This window comes from Sorex fumeus, unplaced genomic scaffold, assembly GCF_029834395.1.
Source record: "Sorex fumeus unplaced genomic scaffold, SorFum_2.1 ptg000007l, whole genome shotgun sequence".
NCBI lineage: Eukaryota > Metazoa > Chordata > Mammalia > Eulipotyphla > Soricidae > Sorex > Sorex fumeus.
Window position 1 is genome coordinate 57,250,889 of NW_026606064.1, and position 27,204 is coordinate 57,278,092.

Below are 27,204 nucleotides of genomic sequence, written 5' to 3' on the forward strand. Positions count from 1 at the left end.
ACTTAACTCTTCTCTACATTGAGTACATTCATTATTTTGACAAAATATGCACGCTTATTGCTTAGAATCCCCCCCCAACAATCAGAATTGCTGAAAAGGCATTGTGAAATACTTTGTTTTCTATAGCTGGTTATGAGAATCATATAATGTGGTGCAGCTGCTTTTGCGGCCATGTGATTTTGGATTTCTCTAAAGAGCCAGATAATTACGATATTGGTTTCTGTGTGTCTGGTGTTATGGCTGTGCCAGAGAGCCACTCGTGGGGGGCAATTCATGACCTCGGTAGGGCATGAAGGACGCACCGGTACCACCCCCCTTTCCATGAGACTGCAGTTGCCCCGTCACCGCCGGCTCATACCTGGCTTTCCTGTAAGCTCTGAGGCTGTGGCCACCTTGCTGCCAGGGTGGAGGTGTGAGGGGAGAGGCAGAAGGGAGCTACACCCTTTCCCTCCTGGGGAGGCATGGCGCCATAGTTTAACAAAGGACCATTCACTTTTCTGCCGCAAGCTGCCGGGCTGTGGAGTAAGTCCTTTTGCCTCTGGAGCCATGGCCGTGCCGGAGAGCCGCTTATGGGGGGCAACTCGTGACCTCGGTAGGGCGTGAAGGACGAGCCAGTACTGTCCCCCTTCCCATGAGACTGCAGTTGTTGGGGCCCTTTTCAATATGGCAACTTGAGAATTTTAAATCATGTACATCGCTCACTTTATATATTTGTGGCACTGTAATTATTAGTGCCCAGGAACCCTTGAATTTTCTTGTTGAGGAATGATAGGTCATTGCAAAGGAAATACGATTTTTTAAACTAGTTAGTTCTCTGGTTGCATATGTTGATGATTGGTGGAGAACAGGATATCCCGGAGAGACAAATAAAGAGATTTGAAGGTATTTGGAAGGGTGCCTGGCCTTCATGGCAGAATTCTAAGTATCATGGAGTTTAGAATGAAGATGTAGAGAGAATGGCAAGGAGACAGGATAGATTCATTTCTTTTTCTCACACAGGAGTGATCACAAGCTGTAGACCCTTTCCTTTGATTTAAGTGTCTGTAGTCAATGAAATACTGAATGTTTTAAGCTGGCGAATAACAAGATAGATCAAGATAGGCTCTGTCTCCTTAGAGAATGATCGGTTCAGTGATGAACAGGTGGATAAGATGAAGGAATGGGAATGGTTGACGGCTCTGGATGCTTGTAAACACTCGGCCAAAAGGATGACCCAGCCAAGGGTAGTTATCTGGGGATGGGACAGAAAGGAATCCGGGATATATAAGGAGTAGAACTTTGTTGAGGTATGGAGCAGAGATAGTATGACTTTGAGATTCTCAACTGAGTAATGGATGGTGAAAGAATTAGAAATAATAGATAAGGATAGAATAATAGAAAAGATATAAGGTAAAGGTAAAGGCCCTCCCGTTGTTCATCGATTTGCTCGAGCGGGCCCAGTAACGTCTCCATTGGAGATTTTGTTGTTACTGTGTTTGGCATATCGAATACATCACGGGTGGCTTGCCAGGCTCTGCCGTGCGGGCGAGATACTCTCGGTAGCTTGCTGGGCTCTCCGAGAGGGGCGGAGGAATCGAACTCGGGTCGGCCATGTTGGCTGCGTGCAAGGCAAACGCCCTACCGCTATGCTATGAAAGATAGCATAGAAAAGATATAGAAATAGAAAAGATAATAGAATAAAAATAGATCATAGAAAAGGGTTGAGGGAGAGGCTAAAATGTGAGACATAAAATACGTTTAGTGTTTCATAAATTTTCTGTAATTTTTGGGAAAGAGCTAGTAATTTGTAAATTCATTTTATTGAGGCAGTGGATTATGATGAAAACTCTTGAGTTTAAAAACAGCAGTATAGAATGAGGGATGGAGCAATCATGCAATGGGTAGGGTGTTTTCCTTGCTCGCGGCTGACCTGGGTTCAATTCCTCCGTCTTTCTCTCGGAGAGTCCGGCAAGCTACCGAGAGTATCCTGCCCTCATGGCAGAGCCTGGCAAGCTCCCTGTTACATATTCGATATGCCAAAAACAGTAACAACAAGTCTCACAATAGTGACATTACTGGTGCCTGCTTGAGCAAATCCATGAACAGTAAGAGGACAGTGCTACAGTGCTACAGGATTCCAAGATTTGGGAATTGAACCCAGTGCCTCACTCATGCAAGGCAGGTTATCTAGTGCTGAGCTATGTCCATTCTCCCATGCTGATGACTGTTTGCTTAGCTATATCAAAGTAATTTCCTCTCCGTAATATAACAAGTGCTTATGTGTAGGTGCTAGTCTAGGCACTGAAGATGAAGAGATTAAAAAAGAAACGCAAATATTTCTTCCTCAAAAATAATCAAGTTATGGTGGCAAAGGAAGACAAGTAAGTCTGGGATAATGCATGATGTATTAAGTCCCATGTTCAGTATCTGTGGCTATTGGAAGGGTACAGGAAAGGGCACAGAAAATTACGTCGGGTTTGAGTGGTAGTACAGTGGGTAGGGAACTTGCTTATAGTCTACCCAGGTTTGATCCCTAACACCCCATATGGTACCTCCCCGGGAGTGACCCCTGAGTGTCCCTGAGTGCAGAGCTCAGAGTAAGCCCTGAGCATTGCTGGATTTGGCCCCCAAACAAAAATAATAAAAAGAAAGAAAATGACACCACAGAAGTGTAGGCTTGGTCTTGAAGGGAAATGTTATCTCTTTGGGCAAACCTTTTAATCTATGACAAACTTCCTAATTCTGCACACTAATTCCCCAACTATGTCACCCAGTGCTTTTTTCCTGTACTGTCAGCCATCTATTTACCCTTTCAGTACTGCTAGGGATTTTAATTTAGGGTGCGAAAGATCGCAGTGTAGTCAATTGACAGCTGTTACTGCTGGTTGACAGAAATGACTTAATCAGTATGTTTGTGTATGGCATGCTAGACATGATCTGCCACATCTCAGTTTTCCTACTAGATCTGCCCTAACATTTTCTTGGGACCCAACGGGAGGGACCAGAGCCAGAGATGGTGACCCAGATCTGTGATGGTGAGGAGGATTGTTCAAGTCATTGGCTAGGACAGCAGAAGGAGAGGGAGGGGATGGAAGATGGAGAGTAAAGAGTTAGATGGGCTGGAAGTATGTAATCCTATACACGTCGAGAAGCCTTGAGTTGCCCTAACGAAAATTACAAACAGCAGGAAAGAGAATGTTTCCCATAAAGATAATGTCCATCGACTTCACTTAGCTTCCAGTAGTGGTTCGTTTTTGAAAGGCTGCTTTTCTATTGGTGTTACGTCAGCTAGAAATATTTTAAGTGTTTTTGGAGTACCCCTAACCCCTTCTCCTGACTTCCCTCATTTCTGTGTGCTTCCCTTTCCAGATCCAGCTAAATCTATTTTCCAGAACACCACATCTCCCTCTCTTTTCTCTTTATTGCTTTTTGTGTGTGTCCCCAGGGTGTTCTGTACACACACGTTTTTGTATCATTTGGCTTATGCCATTAATACATTTTTTGTTTTTGTTTATGTCTTGTTTTTTATTTTAACCTATTTCTGGTTTACTAGGCTCCTGGCCCTTAATGGCAATGAATGATAAGGACTGTGTTCAAATTTTTCTCTTCCCAACTTCATAGTTTTTAAATGTTAAATTAGAAAGTATCAGTATATTTTGTAAAGCTTGAATCTCAGTGCAGTTATATCTTTAGATGTGAACATTAGAATTTTAATTTTTTGTATTTAAAAGTTATTAAACAAAAGTTAGTGTGCTTATTTTCCCCTCTGAAATTTGGCTTTGATAAAAAAAATTTCTTGGAAAGTTAAAGTTGATATGCAGATTTCAATTGTGAAACTAAGTATTTGTCTTGTGTTAACTGTATGTTAGTACAGGGTTGACTTATTGTCTTTCGTTATGCTGTTATAAACATCATATTCACAGTTGTGTGAAACAAAGTTTAATGAGAAGCAGGGACTGATACTGACTTCATTAATATGAATTGGTATTTAAATTAGACACCTAAGTATTAGTGTCAAATAACATGATAATTAAGAAGCAAGCAGTATAGCTTCTAAGCTGATAACTCACTGTTCTCTAAAATTTATTTTAGACGCAATTCTTGAACTAATGTCAAAATAAAAGGAGCACAAATCACACTATTTTTGGTCTTAAAAATATAAGAATTCAGGTAGAATCAAAGTTTAAAGTTATCGTCATATGTATGGTTCTCCAGTTTTTTTCTTTTTGTGGATAGGGAAGGACTGTTTTAGTTTATATATAGATAAAGTAGACCAGGCCAAGTCATTTTTAAAATATAAAATTGGGTCATGTGCAGAGGTACTGGTCCCAATTCAGTTGTTAATTATTGATATATGTGGCCCATAAAATATACTTTGCTCTCCTTTTAAAATATTTCTTATGAAGAAATCCATTGTTTCTTGTTGGTAACAATTCATAAACAAGCTTGCTCAATTGAAGGGCATCATACCTAAGTCATCTTACATATATTAGAAAACTTAATTTTTACTCGATTCATGTATTAGAAGCACACCTTTCTTTTTGCTTATTTTTGTGGAGAACGAGCCTCCAAAACAGTGCTCTGGGGGCTCCTCCACAGCCACTGGCAGTATTAATCATCAGCTGGCTCAGTGCTCCTTAGGGGGGCAGGTCCAAATGATGCTTCCCAGTCCGGCCCTGCAGTGCTCAGATGCTTTCAAGGCTACTGGCCTGGTGGTGTGAAGGAGGAGAGAGGTACCTGCTGTCAAACTCTTGCTTATTTTTCAAACTCTTCTCTGACTTTTCTGCAGAGATGACAGGGTTAATGGTAACATGGATCTCAGTGCTGCAGAGTGTTATAAAAGATATGTGCTTGATACATGGTGCGAAACATTTTCTCAGGCATGTGAGACACATGCTTTTAACAGCTAGAATTCTCAGTCAGCATGGTTTGCATTGCCTTCCTGTGAAGGGTAGCGTTTTGTGCTCTTGCCTGACATCTAGTGAGATATTGAAAAACAGGAAGAGTTGTATCTCAAGAGGGTGAAGCAGGTATGTGAGAGCTGGAGTGGCTGGTGCAATCCTCTGCTACTACATGGTCGCAAGGACCACCAGAAGTGATCTTGGAGCGCTGAGTCAGGAGTAGCCCCTGAACGCCACTGAGTGTCCCCCACCCCCCAATAAAAAAGTGAAGTAAATCAGTGAGTTACTGCAAATTCTCATTTTCCATTAGTAAGAAATTCATAAGAAAAGTAGTAAGAGGAATGATTTGTTTACGGCAACTGAGAAATCTGAGATGGAATTAGAGTGCAGTCAAGTCTTACTTTATGCATTTGTTTTCTCTTTAATGTTTGTTGCACTTGTTTTGGGGTCACCTCCTGTCTCTGTGCTCAGAGATCACTCCGGTGGTGCACAGGGGGACTGTATGGAGTTCCAGAGATTAAACCCGGGTTGGCTGCAAGCAGTGCAAGTGCCCTGCCCACTGTCTGTCTCTTGGCCCCTTTATCTTTAATGTTTTTCTTCGACTTTGGATTTAACATTAAATGTAGATTTTGGGTAATTTTTGGAATAAATGCTATTGCCCTTGAGACTTTTTGTATTTTTAAAAATTGCTTCAACTCACTGAATTTTATATTTATGGGAGATCTTGCTGTTTAACCCAGTTTTTTAATCTACGAAGATTTAAAAAATCTATTTCAAAGAGATGAAATGACCAAATCCAGTGCCATAACAAGTTTGTTACTGCTGGATCGTAAATTGTAACTCATAGCTTTTGATTTCTAGACAAATACTCCTTCATGGTAAGAAACAGTACTAGGCGCACTTCAGAGTTAGTGAACGTGCTTCCATGTGTGTGTGTGTATCTATTTTCATCAGATTGTGAATGTTGAATTACATTTTCAGAAAAAATTGCACTGTGTATGTTTTTAATGAATTGGTATATACAATAAATTGTGTTTTGTTTAATTTTAATTTCTATGTATATGCTAGTTTATAGCTGAATATTTCAAAAATTTTACAGGCAACAACACCTCCAAGTCAAGGACGGCCAGATTCTCCTGTTTATGCTAATCTTCAAGAACTGAAAATATCCCAGTCTGCTCTTCCTCCTCTCCCGGGGAGCCCCGCGATTCAAATTAATGGAGAATGGGAAACGCATAAGGATAGTTCAGGGCGCTGTTATTACTATAACAGAGGAACGCAGGAAAGAACTTGGAAACCCCCTCGTTGGACCCGGGATACAAGCATAGGCAAAGGAGATTTCCAAAATCCAGGAGATCAAGAGGTATGAGTAATTAAGGACCATAACCCAATGGTGAATAGGTGCTTATTAGTGTTAAATTGATAGACCGTTTGACATTTTTTAGATATTCAAAGTTATTTTTTGTATGAATGCTCTTTATTTCCAATAAGGCAGTTGCTAACCTTGGGGCACTTCAGAATTAATTGGATTAAAGTGGTCTAGTGTTAGTAGTTTTCCTCAAATTAAATGGCAAATGGAATGAATTCAGTCATTGTAATTGCTGAAGCAGTAGCAGGTTTAAACCAAAAAGAAAAGGAAAGAAAATATATGATGTGACCTAGACAGATAAGTAGAAGCAAAGTTAAATAATTTAAATGGTTTTTTTCCTGTTGGTTTGGTAGAGCTACAAAGATACTTCTCAGTTTTTGTTAGGGCTACAAAGTCACTGTATTTAAATGAAGTTTAAGACATGGCCTCCAGATGGATCATGATGTAAGTCTGATAAATCTACAGAAACTTCTGTAGAATTGATCGAATGGAGTCAGTCAGTTCCATCTTGCTGTTGGGTAGATTTGGGTCCCTGTGTAGGACACAAGGACACCCTGTTCTCCCAGAAAGCAGCTCTGACTTGTATAATAAAAACGCAATTCCTAGTTAGGAGCTGGAAAAACCAGGTAATGCTTCCGTATATAGCAGAAAGGAAAAGCTTTTTGTAGCTAATAACCCCTCCTGTCCCATTTTTTCAGTTGGTTATTTATAGCTTTGGATTTGGTGGTAACTTGTATTTTTTATGTTCACGAATGAGAGAACAGTGAGAGAAATTGTTCATGTGTTACTATACTATAATTATGTGTTAGGAAAAAATCTTATTTGAATTGTAGATCTAGAAAGATGTGAAAATAACCTGTACTGTGTGTCAATAAAATGAAATTTTCTGGCTTCGGATAATCAGGAGGACTAAATTGCAGAATAAAGGGATTAGAAAGCACACACACTTTTAGCACCATGACTCCTGTCTTTCTACTTTAATAAGTAAATGAAAGCGATTTGCATATCAGTTTAGACTGGTAGTCTATACACAAATCAAAATAGATATTTCCAAAATGATTAGAATACACTTTCCAGAAACTTCTTGAGAAGGTCAGTTACACGTGAGAAATAAACCTTACACTGTGTGTGTGAGTGTGAGGGTGTGTGAGGAGTAGGGAGAGCTGCAATAGGAAGAGGGGAGAGGACGGTGAGGGGAGAGAGTGATGGAATCCCATGTGGTGCCAAGAACACTCAGTTTGGGCCCTCAGAAATTATTATTTCTCATAGGTGCAAGCGTTTTGAGCTTCAGTTGTTTTTCTTTAGGGGGAAATTCTACAGTTTTAAAAATCACTAATATTTTTCTTTCTTCATTTTGGCTTTTTGTTTGCTTGTTTTTTTGGGGGTGGGGTGGGGGCTACACCCAGCAGTGCTCAGGGCTCTTAACTCCTGACTGTACCTACTCAGGGGTCATTTCCCACAGGGATCGATTGGGGAACCATATGTGGTGTCAAGGATGGAACCCGGGTGGGCTGAGTGCGTGGCACTATCCCTATCTCTTGCACTATTGCTCTGCCTCCTTATTCTTTTCATTGGAAACTAATCCAGGTCTTCAGAATTTTCCAGATTTTCTAACTAGAAGGTAAGGTCATGGGAGCCACACAGTTCGTTCTTCAGCAACACCAATGAACCCGTGCAGGTTTCACAGTTACAGAGGCAAATGCTGGTCCCGCCTATACACTATGGCAGCTGTTTTCCCTCTTGAGAGGGATAAATAATCCCTTCCTCTGCCAGGGTGAGAAAAGGATGCACTTAGTAGCCAGGCATGATGAAGGGGATTGTGGGCATTGGCGACCTCGCTGCAGTACCCCTGCCTTGACCTGGGTTCCAGGCATGCTTACTGCTCCCTCCTTCACTGCCCTCACCTGAGCCATTTGAAGATTCTGTTCTGTAAGTGAGGTGCATTTCTTCAATCTTCCCCCATTCGACTCTTTATGGGGAATGGTTTAGGCTTTGGCATATTTGCTTCTCAGCTTCCAGACTTTTTGTGACTGTTGTTTCTTCTTGTATCTTGTTTGTATGGGTTCAGATTCTTCTAAGCATGTGTGCTTTTATTTTAGCGGGATTTCTGAGAGCTAGTGTTAACTCTTCCATCACTCAGACTTATTTTAGCTGTTAACCTGGAACAGTGTATTTTAACTGGGGATAGGTTTGCCTCCCTGGATGACCCTAGACACTGTCTGGAGACAATTTTGCTTTTAACTTGGAGAGTGCTACTAGCATTTAGTAGGTGGAGACCAGAGATGTTGAATATACTGTCATACACAAAGTAGCTCAAGCACAAAATTATTTTCCCCTAGATGTCTAGAGTGTGACTGTTGAAATTTAACATACATACTTAACAGAATCTAAAGTTAATTATTATCTTCTTTCTCCTTAAAGTCCTACAGGAATTATTTGAGTTGTTATGCTCTTGATGTTTTAGATTTTATTTCTATTTTTAGTTGTCTTATTGTACATGGGTGACTCAAGATTCTCATGTTTACTGCTTCCTTGCTTACGTTTCTTTATGCAAATGTGGTTATCTTGGCTAACTTGTACTATCTTAAATATATACTTTCAAAGGGTGTTAATGATAGAATGTTGATGTTTGTCTGGAAATGTATTTGTCCTTTTTTGAAGAGCATCTTCATTGTGTATACAATTATAAGTTGACTGGCGTGTTCACTGAACACGTCATACCATATTGTCAGTTTCCTGTTTTTGGTGTTGAAAGTTCACCTGCCAGTCTGATTGGCTTTTCTTCAAAGGTAGTTGATCTCTTTCTGTGCTGTCTCTTGGGGCCCATATCTGGCAGTGCTCAGGAGCTGCTCCTGAAGCAGTGCTCAAGGGTCCCTTCTGGTGGAAGTCAGAGGAGCAGCGGTGCTGGGGAGTGAGCCCAGGCCTCCTGCGTGTGCTCGGCCTGCTGAGCCGTCTCTGGCCCCAGCTTGCCTCATCTTGCTGCAGCTATTAAGACCTCTCTAATTCTCCCAGGGTGTGATTAGATAAAGGTATTTCTTTCATTTCCTGCCAGGGCTTTGTTGGGAGTCCGGAGTTTGAGGACTCCTATCTTTGATCAGTTCCGGAAAATTCTTCACTACTTTCTCTATATAGCATCCTTTGCACTTTCTCTTTCCTCTTACTGAGGACTTTGATTAGGCAAATGTTTGTGGGTCCTGTCTGCCCATGCACCCCATTCCCACTCCCTACCCCACCCACCAACACACACACTCTGAATTATGTCTGTTTTCTATTTGCTTCATTTTCAAAAATGTCTGGTTCTGGCTCTTATCAGCTATTGTGTGTTTTTTAGGCCCCATAGGTAACTTCTTTTGATGTTAAAGTGATCCTTGAATTAAAGCATTTTTTTCCCTATCTTGTTTGGGGGTGTTTCTCCTTCTTATTACTATGATAAGTTTTAGCCTACAAGAAAAGGTTGAAAGAATAGAATAATAAGCACTATATCAGATAATCCTTTATCTGGATTTGTCAGTGAATATTTTTCTTTTATTATGGCTCTCCATCCTTCTCTTTACACACTTTGTTTTTTTTTTTTTCTTTTTGGCTTTTGGCTTTTGGGTCACACCCGTCGATGCACAGAGGTTACTCCTAGCTCATGCACTCAGGAATTACTCCTGGCAGTGCTCGGTGGACCATATGGGATGCTGGGAATTGAACTTGTGTCAGCTCTGTGCAAAGCAAATACCCTACCCGCTATGCTATCGCTCCAGTTCCTCTCTCCACTCTTATAGTTTTTCTGAACTATTTGAAACAGATAACATTTTTTAAAAAAATTTCTAGTTAATAGGAAATTTTTCACCAGAACCTGTTTTGGGTGGAAAATGCATTAATCACAACCAAGAAATTTGGTATTGCTTTGTCATTTAATACAATTGACATTAAGTGTTTCTAACTAGGTAGAATTGCTTCTAGTTTTGGGATTTTTTTTCTTTAAATTTCTTTTGCAGTGAAGAATTTACTTTGCATTACATTTATCTGTCCTAGTTTGGTTTTATTTTAATATCTTTTAATAATTCCACTATATAAAGTCTTTGAGAGTATATTGTCTGCTTTTCTGCTGACTTCACTGCTTTGGTTTATTGTGTTTGTGTGTTTGTGTGTGTGTGTATATGTGTATGTGTGTGTGTGCACATTCAGCTTAATAGTTCTTGAAAATTCATATGTGAAAGTCTTTACGGACTTGAACAGTAGTATAGTGCATAGGGCGCTTGCCTAGCACACTGATCCCCGGCATACCATGTGGTACCCTGAGTCCACCAGAAATGATCTCTGAGCACTGGTGGATGTAGCCCAGAAACAACAACAAAAGAAAGTCTTTAATGTAGGGATAGAAAGTGCTTCATTTCTTCAAAGAGAATTTACTTTTGTTTCTGCCATGCATCTGGGAAAACTATTATCCTGTGAATATTTGAAACTAAATTTTCAGCATTTGTTTTCAAATGCCACTGTGGTAGTAATACTTTGAATTACATGAAGACTGGCTTATAAGGGGGCTGCCCCCGTCTGTGGGGAAGATTCCCACCATTTACCAAGCGCCGGGTGAAGAGGCAAGAGATGTTTCTGGTTCACCCATAGTCTGCAGTTAGCCTCCTTTGGAACTGCAGCTCTGTATTGTGGCATATCCTTTTAGATTTCCTGCCTTCCGTGGTCCTAAATCTTCCCTACTACTTCTGCATGGCCTTGAAACCACACTTTCTCCTTCTGGGATTGGCAGAGGCCTTTAAGAAAAAAGCTGATCACTATTCTACTTTTCATTCCGGGTGTTGCTCATACTTAATTTTTGTCTTCTGATTTTTTCTTAGCCTTTTGCCCATTGATGATTAAAAAAGTAAATTTAGTATTTTGACCTAACTATTAGAGTGGGAGAAAATATAGTTTAATTGATTGAGATTTAATTGCAGGCACTATTTTGCCTTAGAGTGCCATTGGACTAATTAATAAATATTTGATGAGAAAATGAAGTTTTAAGTGCATTAAATTGATTTTAATTCCCTCTTATTTGAAAAAGTAAAAGTTCTTTAATTTTCTTAATTTTAATGTTTGCTACTGTTATATGCCTGGGTTTATTATGTAGTTTTGTTGTTGTTGTTGTTAATGTCTGGGATCACACCCAAAGCCCTGTCCTTGTGAAGCATGTACCCTGTACCCTCAGTCTGGCAAGCTTTTTTCTGCTTTGTTTGTTCTGGCGGGGCTCCCTAGCAGTGCTGGGGGATTACATGGACACCAGGCAGTGCTTGGGGGTCCATAAGGTCCTGGATATCACACCCTGGACTATAGGCATGGGAGCTATCTCTCCAGCCCCTGCCATGGAGTTTTTTTTTTTAAAGCAAAAAAGTTTTTATTCAAGCTGATTTATAAAGATGTGAGGGGAGAGAAAGAGAGAATTTCATGTTTGTGAGAGAACACAGGCTTCTCTACAGTGGTAATAGACAAGCAACATATATTGAGACAAACAAGCAAGTTTCATGTAGATGGGAGAAATGGGCTTGAAGAGCAGGCCACTCCGGACATGTTTTTATTATGTTTTGTTTGGGGCCCATCCCCTGCAGTGCTCAGGGTTTACTCCCTGCTCTGCACTCAGGAATCAAGGGAGCATATTTGATGCCAGGGATACAACCTGGATTGGTCGTGTGCAAAGTACACACCCTACCTGCTATACTATCTTTCCAACCCCAAACCCTGCCATGTTTCTAAAGATAAAGCAAACTTCAATTATTTCCACACCAAAATTTCTCAATCTCTCAGTATTTTAATTTTTCAGCATTAATCTTGTGTTTGTAAGCTAGTTTCCACTAGTCTTTTTTTAAAAATTTTATTAGTGAAACACCACGAGGTACAGTGTAGACTTACAAATTTTTGTGCTTGGGTTTCAATTATACAATTATCGAACACCCATCCCTCCACCAGTGCCCATTCTCCACAACCACGAATCCCTATATCCCCCCCCCCCCCCCCCCCCCCCCATCCCACCCTGCCTCTGTGGCAGGGCATTCCCTTTTGTTCCCTCTCTCCTTTTGGGTGCTGAGTTTCCACTAGTCTTTAAGAAGCATTTGGTTGAGTGAGTTAGGAAAACTTATCACCATGTTTGAATATAAGATATAATGATGCAGAGCAATGTTTTTTCTCACTCCTTCTCCAGGATACTTAAAAAAATTTAGTTGAAGATATAGTTATTGAGCACTGTTTGCCAGATGTTTGATTAAATCCTTGTGATAGGGAGTTCAAGCTCAGCAATTAATCAGATCACCTCCTTCCACAGATACATATATGTACATACATAACTCCATCACATCTTAATCTAATTTTAGTTCAAAAGCAGTGTTGAATAGTTAGTCTCTCAGACTGTAAGATCGTTCTCAATCTTCTCACAGTGGTTTTTTTCGAGGGCTGATGTGATACAATACTAGTTTCATCAATATGCCATTTAAAAACTTTATAATTTGTTTCGATAATTAGATGTTTGAATATATGTAAGATCTAGGTATGTATAAAGTTGATCTTAGATTTTTCAACTGCTGCTTATTCAAAGAAGAAAAATCCTATGTTTCTGACTATTTATAGCTTCTTTCGTCAGAAGAAAACTACCCCAGCCTTTGTTTCAGCCAGTCAGATAGTCAGTGTGGTTCTCCTCCAAGGGGTTGGTCAGAAGAGCTGGATGAACGTGGGCATACCCTATATACCAGTGACTATACTAATGAAAAGGTACTTTCTTCTTCTTCTTCTTTTTTTTTTTTCCTCATCTAGTTTTCTTGGCAGAATCCTCTCGAAGGAGTTGTGTTCTGTAATTCTGTAATTGTGCCAATTGACATGAAAGCAGTATTAACTACTGATTCATGGTTTTAAAACTACTTGCAATTATAGTGATTTGGTGGAGGCGGGTGATGAAAAACCCATATAAGACAAATCTTTTTAATTAAAAAAATTTTTGTGTGTGTGTGTGGTGCCTGGAATTGCATAAGGCAGAGCTTTGTCAGGGCAAATAGCAGAGCTGCCACAAGTGTGATGGGACATGGGCATTTGAGTTCATGACCATAAACTTGCAAGGTTGCAGGGCAGGTGCTGTTCTCTCCAACACGAGACAGAACGTTATAAGAGGTATTTGTTGAATGTCGTTCTGTTTAGATTTCTGAAATGAATCTATATCTTTCATCAGTTTTTTGGGGGAGACTTTTTTTCTGCATGCTATTATGAGTACCACATCCCATTCTATACTCCTTTATCTTTTATATTCAATTATATTCAAACAAACCATGAATCTAGTACTTTATTAGTCAACTCATTTGGAATACATGATGAAGTTTATATGTATTTATATCTTCTGTTATCAGAGAAGGTGCTGGTTTAGAGAATTCATTGATGTAAGTGGAGGTAGGTTTTTAAGTACTTCTGCTTTAATTATTTGATACTAGAGCATGTGGTCCCAGATCGTTCATCCTACAGTCAGGATTAAATGTTCATATTAATAATACTCAACCTTACTCTTCTCATATTTTCTATATTTTGCTGTCTGAAGTTTTGTTTGATTAAATTGTACTGAATTTACATTCTGACGACAGGAGGTAATTTTAAAGGGTTTCATGAACTTTGGCTTAAATTGCCAGTAGATATACTTAGAATACTTAAAAGTTCAAAATTTCCCTCATTAATTTTTTTGCACTTATCTTCAGGGTGATATTGGTCTGTGACTGGTGCATACGTTTCTTGTATCTTTGTTTTATATTTCTCGTTATCTTGTTAAGTGGTGCTTAAGTCACTAACTTGACATGGGAAGGAGGAAATAATTATTAACATTTAATATATACTTACCAGTGTTAAATAGTAATACTATTAGTATGTGAATTGAGTGTCCATGAATAAGTAAAATGAAAGTAATAGAGTAATACCTAACCTCTCTGTATATTACTTTATTTAAATTAAAACATAAGATCTATTCTGTTTTTATAGTGGCTCAAGCACGTTGACGATCAAGGTAGACAGTATTACTACAGTGCTGATGGATCCCGATCAGAATGGGAATTGCCAAAGGTAATAAACCCTAACACTGTCTTAAAGTTTCTGTTTAAAATAGTGAAATAATATCTGAAAACAGTCTTCCAGTAAATTGTTTTTTAAATTGTAATCTACTTTAAAGCTGCTACAAGACTTTTCATGTCTGATGTGATAACGCAGCAGTCAGGGTACTTGTTTGCATGCATCCAACCTAGTTTAATTCCTGGTATTCTCTGTGTTCCCCAGAACTCTGTTAGGAGTGATCTCCAGAGTGCAGAGCCCAGAGTAAGTCCTAAGCACCAAGATATGCACCCCCCTTCCCCTCAACTCCCCCCCCCCCAAAAAAAAACCCAAAACCAAGAAACAGCCCAAAATAAAACAAAATGCTTCTGGAGCTGGTGAGATAAGACAGCAGGTAGGGCACTTGCCTTGCATGCGGCTGACCTGGGTTTGATTTCCGGCATCCTGTACATCCCCTGGGCCCTGCCAGGAGTGATCTCCAAGAATCAGGAATAGGCCCTGAGCATATCTGGGTCATACCCTCTCTCAAAAAACCAAACAAACAAAAATGAAAAACCATCCAAACGTTACAAGATTTTCTTCCAGAATTTATTGTGACAATCCAGTGATAGCTAAATTTTCTAAGATGTGCATTATCTTTTCTATATAACACTGATGATTCCTATTTAAGAGTTCTTTTGGTTTTACCTGAGGTTGATTTTTCATTTTACCCCTGGAAATAACAAACAATTCCTGTTGGAGCCAGTAATACTATCTTATAGTCTGTTAGAGTATATTGTGCTTTTCCCACATGAAGTTTGTCTTGTTTTTATAAAAATATTTTATTATGGTCTTGTGACTAACAACATTTTATTAAGAACAACCACTACTCAAGTTTATTATTGTGAAAGTGTATTGTAGTTGAGTTGTCCATTGGCAGATTGTGCCCGGATCTTTTAGTGTCTCATTGAATATCTCCTCAGATTTCCTGGGAAGGTTTCTGAAGAACCACAATATACGTGAGGAGGGAGAATGTGTGTGTGCCTTGGGGTGGGGTTTACATGAGGGAGGGGGTTCCTGCTGTAGTGGCCAAGATGTGGGAGTAAGGGTGGGTGTATGGAGGAGGAAACCAGCGGAACAGAAGAGAAAGCTCAAGTGTGGTGTTCTGGATCAGTGGATCAGTGGGTAAGCATGTGCTGTGTGGTCAATGTTGCTGAGATTATTGGTTGTTTGCATAAAACAAATGTAAGATCTTGTTGGGGAGATAGCGCAGAAGGCTGGAGCAGATGCTTTGCATTGGGGAGACCTGGGGTCAGTCTCCAGCAACAAGCTGGGTGTGTCCCCACAGCAGGGTCAGACACACAGAAATCCACCATTCCCCCTTGACCTCAGCTCATTTCACAACTGGTGGTTAATTTCAGGTCAGTGAGATAGATCGTAAAGCTTTGCAGACTGGAAGGATGTATCAGACTATCTTTGACATCAGAGTGGGAAGGAAAACTATAAAAGGAAAGATCAGCAGATGTGACTGCATTAAACAAAGTTTAAATGTAAAAGATACCTTACATAAAGGGGAAAATGTAGATTTATCTCACACAGCTTGCATGTCAAAATGTGTAAAGAATTCCTTGGTTCTTCTATACATAGCTATAAGAAAAAGAAATGCAGCTGAAAATAGGCAAAATCTGTAACTGAGCAATTCATAGAAGAGGAAATCCATGAAATAAACCTACGGAGAGAGGGGTGGGGGCAATAGTGCAGTAGGTAAGGTGCTTGCCTTGCACACAACCGACCAGGGTTTGATCCACAGCATCCCACATGGTCTTCCCAGCACCACTAGGAGTAATTCCTGAGTGCAGAGTCAGGAGTCAACCCTGAGCACTGCCAGGGGTAGCCCAGCAACTAAAAATAAACAAAATACTTACGGCAAGACATCCGGTTTTATAAGTAACCATGAAAATGTAAATTAAAAGGTTGAAGTAGCAGTAGTTCCTGGACACCCCACCTCCCTAACTACTAATGTGTGCTGATGTAGATACGTTAATTTTGTCTAGTTCAACAGTTTCCCACAGGCCCATGCAAAGCCACTTGGCCCTGTCATTGGTTGTTCTACTGGTGGCACAGATCTGTCATGTACTATTAGAAGTGAGAAGTGAATCAGAGCTGCACCAATATAGCTACTTTTCTTCACCAATGTAGTTACTTATGTTGGCGGGTGCTGAGGATGGGCTTCGTTACTTATAAAACTGGATGTAGAGCATTCACCTTGAATGTTCAAAGTCCTGGGTGTGATCTCTGACATGGGCGCGGCTTACAGGGCACCAGTAGGGGGTGGCCTCCTGCAGCTAACAACTGCAAGGCATTTGAGAAAAAATTTGAAAAATATGCATGTGATAGAATTCTTTGTAAAACTTAAAATCATACCGGCAGTATGTGTTTACAGTTATGTAAGTGTATGTCAGAGTTGAAAATGCTTGAGACTGAGGCGTGTTGAGTTCCGTGGCACTGCTGGGGAGGGAGGGAGAGAAGTGGAATCTGGAAGATGCGTTCTGAAGACCTCTAACAAGGCTTGTTTCACTTGTATCACTTGTCATCCCATTCTCATCGATTTGCTCGAGTGGAAGCCAATCATGTCTCCTAGTTAGCATGCGACAGGGACGAATGGAGACGTTACTAACAGGGCTATACTCTTTGATTTCTTTTTTAAAAAGATAGCAAAGGTACCTAAAGGAAATGTTTCATGTTAGACCTACTGAATAGGTGGAGGGTTCTCATTATAGTCCTTATACTTTTGCATGTATTGGAAATGACTCACATAAAAAATTGAGTCAAAATTCAGTTTTTTGTTTGGGAATTGAGGGGTCACTTGTAGTAGTAGGTGGTCCAGTGGCGTAGATCTGGCAGTTTGGGGTTCAGACTTCCTGATGTGACACTGCTTGGTCCCAGTAGTGCTGGGAGCTCCAGGACATATGAGGGGTGGGGCCTGCAGTCCGGGCACCAGGGGTGGAACTCAGAGTGTTGTGCGCGCAAGGCACATGCTCCACCCCTTTGAGCTCTGTCTCCAACCCTGAGTTAAAATTCTTGACTGCTGCCTGGCTGCCCACTGCCGAGGTGCTCTGGGGACTGGATATGGTGCTAGGGATTGAACCAAGGGTAGATTGCATGCAGAACAAGTGTCTTATCCCTTATATCCTCTGTCTGGCCCTAACTTTTTTTTTTTTTTTTTGGGTCACATCCGGCGATGCTCAGGGGTTACTCCTGGCTCATGCGCTCAGGGGCTGGAGCGATAGCACAGCGGTAGGGCATTCGCCTTACAAGCGGCCAACATGGCCGACCCGAGTTCGATTCCTCCGCCCCTCTCGGAGAGCCCGGCAAGCTACTGAGAGTATTCGATATGCCAGACACAGTAACAACAAAGTCTCCAATGGAGACGTTACTGGGCCCGCTCGAGCAAATCGACGATCAACGGGAGGGCCTTTACCTTTACCTTTTACCTTTACCATGCGCTCAGGAATCACTCCTGGCAGTGCTCGGGGGACCATATGGGATGCTGGGAATCGAACCTGTATCGGCCATCTTGGCTGCGTGCAAGGCAAACGCCCTACCCGCTGTGCTATCGCTCCAGCCCCTGGCCCTAACATTCTTGAAGTGATTTTTAAAGATGTTAGGAAAATAGTAACTCTTACCCTTCTTGTTCAGCAGAATTGCGCGTGCTTTCTTATTTTTCTTTCCTGTAATTCATTTGAATTATAAATAATGTTTTATTTTTGTTTGTATACACTAGATTTTATACCTTGGCATTTCATTAATGCCTTATTTGCTTTTATGAACATATTGTCGCTGAGTAAAACTGTCATCAGCACATTTTTAAATTACGGTTATTATCCAATTAAATCTTACATAAATTTTGTTGCCACATGAAAGGACGTCTCCATAAGTATAGTAATTATAAAGCTTAAAAACTAAAATGTCCGTTAAAATTCATATGCAAGCCTAGCAGTGTAAATTTTAATTATTAGTAATACTGATTGTATTGGAGGAAATATTGCCCTGTTTTATAATTAGGTATCTTTTCATTTAGAGATTTTATTGTACATTTTCTGGGTAATTGTTCTTACTGTCATGATCCTTTGGTGAACATTTGTGATAGATTTTGAATCACTATTTGTTTTATGGTTTTGGTTTTTTTTTCTTTTTGGGTCACATCCAGCAATACTCAGGGGTTACTCCTGGCTTTGCACTCAGGAATTACTCCTGGCAGTGCTTGGGACCGGATGGGATGCCGGAGATCGAACCTGGGTTGGCTTTGTGCAAGGCAAACACCCTACCCGCTGTACTGTAGCTCCAGCCTAAATCCGTGTTGTTAGGCAACAGTGAGTTATGAACAAACATCTATATGTCATTTCTTTGCTTTCACAAGTTTTAATGTGAAAAAGAAAGTAGTGACTTTGGAAGATAGTTGAGTGATTTTCTTTATTTTAGAGAGTAAAAAAAAATAGCTGTAATGATGTAGAAAATTTATTTTTTTATTTTTTTTTAAATTTTATTTTTTTATTTTTATTTTTTTTTACTTTTTGGGTCACACCCAGCGAGCACAGGAGTTACTCCTGGTTCATGCACTCAGGAATTACTCCTGGCGGTGCTAGGGGGACCATATGGGATGCTGGGAATCGAACCTAGGTTGGCTATGTGCAAGGCAAACGCCCTACCCTCTGTGCTATTCCTCCAGCCCCAGAAATTTTATTTTTATTTAAAATTGTCCTCTAAATATTTTTTATGGGAACTACGGTAAGCTAGTAAAATTTAAATTTTATTTTTTAAGGTGTAGGGGAATTTGGGGTCATTTGCTTTCAGGAGAAAAAAATGTTCCTTCAAATGTAGACTAGTTGTTTTGGTCACGTTATCACAATTCATTGCTTATAACATGTAAAAATAGCTCATATAAATAGCATAGCTCTTTACTTTTTATGTTGTGTGTTTGTGGGGGTTCACTCAAGGAGCCCAGGACCCCACTCAGTGATTATTGGCCATCCAGACTGATGACGAAGGATGTGGTGCTTCTTGGATTATCTGGGTTACCCCAGCAGCTTGGGGGTGATGGTGGAGAGCACACCCGTGGTGCTCAGAACTGACTGTACCTAACAGTGCTTGGAGACTGTGGTGCTGGGGATTGGACCAGGGTTAGCTGCATGCAAGACAAGTCCCTGCACTTTCTCTAGCCCCCTCAAACAGTAACTCTTAAACTTCACCTTCTTCTTCTCCTCCTCCTCCTCCTCCTCCTCCTCCTCCTCCTCCTCCTCCTCCTCCTCCTCATTTTCAGATGATTTTGCAAATGTGATAAACTTGACTTTTCAAGTACTTTCACATTTCAATACCTTATTGATAATGTGTTTCTAATGTTATATGTACTCTTTTGGGACAGTTATTGGGAGTCTTTGCATGTTTTTGGGATTTGGTATATATGATGTATTTGATGTATTCAGGATTGGTCTTTCACTGTCTCTAACTTTTGACCTGGTTTCATTTTACCATTTTAGGGAAATGTAGTCTATTTTCTCTATAATTGAAAGCAAGAGTGAAAATGAAATATCTTTAAATATGACAGTATTGGTTATGTAAGCATTATTGTAAAAGTCTTAACATTGAATTCACATACATTTTAGAAATGGAGATGCTTTAAGAAGCTCATATACTCTGTCGCCTCATTTTGTGAGGTGTAAACACTATCAGAGCGGTGTTTGGCACTTTGGTTGTGATGGTGGCACCACTGGGATCACACTTGGCTCCGGCCTGCACTTTTGGGTATGCTGGTGCTTAGGAACAAAAGTGGCAGTGCCAGTGGTGTTGGGGATCGAATCCAGGCCTCACACATGCAGTCCACATGCCCTGCCACTGAAACCGCACCTCCAACCCCTGCTTAAGCACTTTCCCTAAAATTTCATCTAATCCTCTTGATAATCTTTAAGATATTTGTTTCAGAATTGACAACTCAGACTTGGACACATTAAATATCTTGCTAAAGGTTAGATTATTTTGCTCCAAAATCTCTGAGTTTCTCAAGGGTGCAGGGAAGTTGGTCAAATAGTCCCATATGGTCCCCCGAGCACCTCCAGGAGTTATTCCTGATTGCTGAGCCAGGAGTAACCCCTGAGTATCACTGGGTGTGATCAAAAAAACCTAAACAAACAAAAAACCCGAGGAAACTGAGATCGGGGCTAGTATCATATGATGAATTAATTTGTCTACTGTAACTAGGCATTGGAGCCAATATGTATGAAGCCTGTAGCCCACTTCACTACTGTTTTTGATCAAGTGTATTTTTTTTCCCCTTTTAGTATAATGCTTCATCTCAGCAGCAAAGAGAAATTATCAAGAGTAGGAGTCTGGACAGGCGGCTGCAAGAACCAATAGTGTTAACAAAATGGAGACATAGCACCATTGTATTGGACACCAATGACAAGGTAGGGACATTTTGAGATTATCTCTTGAGAATTTTGACAAGTTCTTTGCTTATTTTTAAATTTTATCCTCAGCTGAATCTCATACCTTTATGACTGCAGTTTTATTATACATAGCATTCAATTGGTTTTGGAATAGTCTTTGGTTTTGAATTTTTTTATTTACTGCAAAGTAGACTGACTTAACTGTGTCCCAGTGATATATATGGCTTGGTATATTTGAGTCTAGCAGGTGACGTCTCTTTGTGATATTCCTTGTTATCTTTCTAAGGTAATTGTACACTGTTAAAGTAGTATATTTTCTAATTTCTGCACTATAAGGATTTAAATGGTTGAATATCAAGGATATATTGAAGGAATGAAATTTTGAAGACTGTGTTATTAAAGAATGCTTGAAATATTTTAACATTGAGATACCCGTGGTGTATTTGATATGCCAAACACAATAACAACAAGTCTCACAATGGAAACGTTACTGGTGCCCACTCGAGCCAATCGGTGAACAACAGGAGGACAGTGTGACAGTGTTACAGTGCTACAGAGATGAACCTGAGTAGATAAATTATTTTTCATTAAAGATTTTAAGAATCTGAACTCTCAGAACTAGATTCAATATGTATAGGAAGCTGCTAATATTCTATATAGTGCTTTATTTCAAAGTGATTATTAAACCAACTTCACTGCATTTCCATACTATAGCAAATAAGGATGATCATTTTGGTGATGGGAGAGTTAAAATTTCTTATTCTTGAAATTTGTTTTCAGCTGTTATTAGAATAACTTGCATAAAGTTCTTAATTCTTTTCCATATTTATTTAATTGTTTCAGAGTTATAAAAACCTGACATATGGAAACCAGAGATTTGCTTATGTGTTTATAGAAGTATCTTTCCCTTGTTCTCACTTTACCTTTTATAAATGAATTCACAGAAATTGCATAACCAACCAAACTTTTCTGTTGTCATCACTTGGTAGAGATATTTTTAAGATAGCCAAATCAGTGAGGGTAGGCTAGAAGAACTATACCAGAGCAAACTAGTTGACTGCTACATAAGGGGTGGGGGTGGGGGATAGGGCCTCTTTTATTATTATATTAAAACATAATAATAAAGACCTGAAATTATGTTAGCAGATGTTGATAGAATGAAAAAGTTTGATAATTTAGTTGCCTGGTATCCTTGGAGGACATAGAGTGTGTCTCTGTGGCATGTTTGTTTGTGCCAATGTGTGGTTTAACTGAAATTTTTGAAAATGTACTCTTTGTAGATATTGAAGATATATATGTGTAAACATTTATACCTGTGTATGTATATATGCATAAATATATGCATAAATATATGATTCTATGAATTTTCTATAATTATGCATATATTAATACTTTATATGTCTGTAGGACTGATAACAATTAACAATAATAGCTCACAAGAATTACTTATTTTATTGTTTGCAGATTATTAGATTTTTTTTCTTAGACCATTTCAGTTTTAGATACTTTTCTGAAGTCAAGAATTTGAAGAGTGAAACTGCTGAAGTTGTCAGGAAAGACTTAAAAAACTTGAATGAGATTTAAATTAAGTGTGATTTTTTTTTTTTGCACCCATATGCATATGCTGGAGCGTAGCACAGTGGGTAGGGCGTTTGCCTTGCATGCAGCCGATACAGCCGACCTGAGTTCAATTCTTCCGCCCCTCTTGGAGAGCCTGGCAAGTTACCGAGAGTATCTCGCCCACACGGCAAAGCCTGGCAAGCTACCCGTGTCGTATTTGATATGCCAAACACAGTAATAAGTCTCAACAATGTTACTGGGCCCGCTCAAGAAAATCAATGAGCAACGGGAGGACAGTGACAGGGACAGTGACCCATATGCTTGATAGGGTCTTAATATTGATATTATAGGCCTAAAGTCTTCGATTTGAAAAATTGTCCCTCCAGGGTTTTTTCCTGTAAATGTGTGCTGCTACCTAGTGTCTATGTTATTAGTTGTATAGGATATAAACCTGAAGACCTTCAGGCAAATGAATATTGAGTTGACAGTTACTTGCATTCTTATTTAATAAGGGTGCCTGGGTTTGTAGATAGCATCGTATCCAGTTTCATAAGTGTAGGAAAGTGGACCGACAGAGATGTGAAGATGATTATTCAAAGAATCTGGGCTATTAAGATTAATAATAGGCATTAGCTTATAATTTTTCTATTTTTTTTCTTGAAATTATTGAAACCATTTAGGAGAATGAAGAAAATTTGAGTGGAACTTGGCTGTTGGTACCAAAAAATATATTTTTTAGTCTGCATAAATGGTGGTATAAATATCTGTAGTGTTATATACTAAGTACAACTGTATATAAATTAGTATATAAATATTATATACTAAGTAGAATTTAAAAATTAGACTCAAAAAACTAGTCCAGGGCTGTAGGCACTTGAATGTGGTATACCTTGGTTCAAATCTCATTCGACATGTGTCTCCCCAGCATTGCCAGGTGTGGCCCCTGAACCAGGAATGACCCCTGAGCACCACTGGGTATGACCTTCCCACACTTAAAAGCGCATATAAGTTTTTTGTTTTTTTTCTTTAAAAAAACGGCTTTGCATATAGTGAACTCCAGATTGATCCCAAGTACCCCACCAGCCATCCCCAACCACTCAATACTGCCAGGTCTTGGAGGACCCTGAGTACTTCTACGTGTGGCCCTAACGGTTCCTAGCACCACGTGGGGGGAGCAGCATTGAACCATCTGACCTGCTTGGCAAAGTATCTTCAGGAGTGACCCCCACCCAGGTCCTCAGGGCACTCCTTAGGATCATATACCCCATCCCCCCATTTAAATCCCTAATTGATTTGTTCCTATTCTTACAGGATTAGCATTAACATTTTTTTGTGGTTATTAATCTCTAAATTTGAGATTCTTTGCAGTTTAAAAATCTTGCTTGTCTTTAATAAATTGGAAAGGTTTTCTTTAAACTCCTTTAGATTAGTGACAGCACTTTAATTTCCTGAATTAATACATAGCTGTGACCTGCAGTAAAGTCCTTGCTGTGGCATTTGCCAGGTCAAGTCTGTGACTGTTCCTTGCATAATTTTTATACCTCCCATACTACAAACGAGTTGGTATGATGACTGGTACAATTTTACCCACAAATATTTAGATTTTACCTATTTCATATATGGTTAGATGAAGCTTATGCAACCTGTTTTTAAGGCAATATGTATCACTTCCTTTAGTGTGGTGTATTTAAATTTAATTATAATTAATATAAGAAGACCATGTTCTATAAATTTTGGTTCATGTAGTTTTTCAAATCAGTACCATGTTTCATATCTGAATGTAGAAGGGAATAGGAAAAAATTTCTTCTTAGCTTCCCTTATTAAGCTCTCCTACTGTGAGGAGAGGGAGAAATAACAGTTTTATAAAATAGAGTAACATTTTTCATTACTTATTTCTTGTAGGAATCTCCAACTGCCTCAAAACCCTGCTTACCTGAAAATGAGTCTTCTCCCTCTTCACCAAAGCACCAAGATACAGTTAGTATGATAGTAGCATTTAGTATAGTCCAGTTATTTCAGCCAATTTCAATAAATTTCTCTAAATAAAATGCTTAAATATTTTTGGGATTTGATTGTATTTCATCATTGTTTTTAAAAAAGAATCAATTAAAATGGCTTTAAATTAAGAATCAGATTTGATTGATTTAAAAGCCCCTTTTGTATGGATTACAATCTCTGCGATTAATTTACATACTGTGCTTGTAAGTGATAAGTTTGGGTTTGGTTTTGTTGTTTTTTTTTTTTTTTTAAATAAACACGAACATACCAAGAGAATGCCATCCAGTTATGCATTACTCTTTTTTCCCCAGGCCAGCAGTCCCAAGGTAAGGAGTTTCCCTCTTTCATAATGAGCATAGACACATGTTTAGCTTTGCTGCGAAGCACTTTGCTCAGTGCTGGAGACCCCTAACCCTCCTGTTTCCTATAAGCTGCCAACGTCCGAGCGACCTCTCTGCAGAATCCTGCCTTTGACAGCTTTTCACCTGACCTGTATTTATAGTCCCATTAGTCTTGTAACTGTACTGGTCGTGCTTCCCCCCTCAACGCTTCCCTTCTCTTTTAGAGTGAAGACTAAGCATTTTAACGAGGACTCGGCGACTGCGCATGCTCTGCCTCTTGACCGCTTCTCCAGCCTCACCTCGTACTTGTGTCCTCATCTTCCCTCCTGGCTTGTTTTCCTCCAGCTACACTGCCCTTCTTTCTGTTCCTCCAAGGAGCCCGCTTTCAACAGAAGGTCCTTGCATGCATCGTTTCCCTACCTGCCGAAACATTTCTCTCCCCTGTCTTTGCCTGTTAACCTCTTGTTCATTCATGAGAGCTCAGGTCAGACCCCACTTCTCTCTCGAGAGTTGTATTTGACTCTAGATTTGGTCAGGGTGCCCACAGTGGGCTCAGGAGCGTTGAAAGGCGTGTGGTGTGATGACATGAAACAGAGTAACCCTGTCCAGTACCATTGCTTGTAGGGGTCTGCAGCGTCTGCTGATCTCTTCCCAACTAGCAGAGTAGGAATGAAGTACGCCTCAGTACCTACTATCAGGCCCCATAGGTGCTGTTCAGTAAATATTTGTTGAATGAATAAACAGAACTTCTAGAGCTTATAAAAAGCCAAACTTTTCAATCTCCATTTCTTTGTTTTAGAAAACTAAAATAGACTCACTTATTAGAATACTTCTGATTACTTAGGCATAAGGATTTCCACAGATAACATTTTGCTTTTCTAACTTTTTCTCTGACACCTCACCTCGCCTGGGTCTTTGCTGGTCCTTGCCACAGGAGTATGTTGCTTTCTGCCCCTGCCCAGACGCTCCCCTGCTAGACGAGACTTGCTGGCTTATCTGCACCTACAGTGAAATTTTATACTGACCTTTTAAGACTGATTCTTCAGGAAGCCTTGAGAGACTGACCTCAGCATATAATCTCTCTCCCTCTCTCTCTCTCCCCCTCCCTATCCCTCTCCCTCTCCCTCTCCCTCTCTCTCTCCCTCTCCCTCCCTCACTGTCTTCTTCTCCCTCTCCCTCTCTCTCTCCCTCACTCTCTCCTTCTCTCCTTCCCTCTCTCTCTCCCTCTCCCTCTCCCTCCCTCACTGTCTTCTTCTCCCTCTCCCTCTCTCTCCCTCACTCTCTCCTTCTCTCCTTCCCTCACTCTCTCCCTCTATCCTCTCCCTCCACCCTCAAGTCTTAAGTCAGTTATTTCATTCAAGGGTGTGCAAGTTGCCTTGTATACTTCTCATCTCCCCACTGAGGTTTTTAATTCCTAAGGCATAGATTAGGACAGCCTTTCTAGTCTTTATTGCTTCCATTGTTTTATACAATTCTGAGTAGATTAAACATTAAAGATAAAAGTAAGCATAATTTTACTGATGGTGTCAGTTACTTAAGGTGTTGTTAACTGTCATACTAGTTTATCAATCTATCTAGAAAACAGACAACTTATTTTAAATATAGGTAGTATTGGGGCCAAAGAGATAGCACAGTGGATAGGGCAATTTGCCTTGCGCATGGCCGATCTGGGTTCTGTTCTAGGCATCACATATGGTTACCTGAGCACTGCCAAGAGTGATCCCTGAGTACTGCTGGGTGTGGTCCAACCCCCCCACTTTTCCCCCATCAAATAAAAGTAAATGTAGGTATTATAGAATTACTGTACATTTAATAGCATGTTATTAACCTACTAGTAAATTATTGATTTAAGTAACTTATTTAATCTTGGTAAAACGAATTTCTAAATAATTCTAGAAATATGCATATTCTGTGTTCCACACAAAATTGCAAAGAACGGTTTGTAGATTATTTCCCTGTGCATTTACTCCTTGTGTGAAACTGGACCTTAGCTCGGCCATTCTGGACTCATGGTACCCTCTCATGGCCATCACACGGAACTGCCACAACAATCTTTTCTTTCATTCTTAAGCTGAGATGGAAAAATGAGGAATTTTTAAAGACATTTATTCTACTTTAGGCATTTTTAAAACCTAATTAATTATACATCATTTGTTTCCATCCCGACTGTGGCTCTTCCTCTGAATTCTTCCCTTCCTGGATCCTGTTTTGCCCCTCCCTGCTTGGACTTTTCTCCGCCTAAATCACTCTCTGCCCTCTTCCATTTTCCTGTTTCCACAGCATCTTGCTATCTTTCCCACTCTTACTCAATCAGGGTAAGGATATAGTCCCTCTGTCTTAATGAATTAAACATTGTTTTGAAATAAAGCTGTAAAAGTAGACAAAAGGAAGCTGTCAGTTTAGGGAGGAAAAGGATCTGATGTTCTGATCTGATGCATGCTCTCTACAGGTGGCCATCGACCTCTTCAGTGTCCTCCCTTTCTTGTTTCTGTGGTGTCAAACCAGGGTCTCACACATACAAAGCCAGTGCTTACTACTGAGCCACACCTCAGCCCTAGAGTGAGCCTTCCTTCCTTCCTTCCTT

At 39.9% G+C, this 27,204-nt stretch overlaps 1 protein-coding gene across 7 annotated transcripts in view; it reads left to right on the forward strand.

Annotated features, from left to right (window-relative positions):
* ARHGAP12 (Rho GTPase activating protein 12) overlaps positions 1-27,204 on the forward strand; it is a 119,041-nt gene that overhangs the window by 61,760 nt on the left and 30,077 nt on the right. For 4 of the 7 annotated variants that reach the window (XM_056131721.1, XM_056131730.1, XM_056131739.1 and 1 more), the window contains 5 exons: positions 5,980-6,243; positions 12,850-12,990; positions 14,233-14,313; positions 20,613-20,738; positions 24,184-24,258. In XM_056131721.1, coding sequence (XP_055987696.1) covers positions 5,980-6,243; positions 12,850-12,990; positions 14,233-14,313; positions 20,613-20,738; positions 24,184-24,258 — 687 coding nt within the window. The remainder of the gene's footprint in view (positions 1-5,979; positions 6,244-12,849; positions 12,991-14,232; positions 14,314-20,612; positions 20,739-24,183; positions 24,259-27,204) is intronic. The other 3 variants (XM_056131764.1, XM_056131755.1, XM_056131773.1) reach the window with 3 other exon arrangements.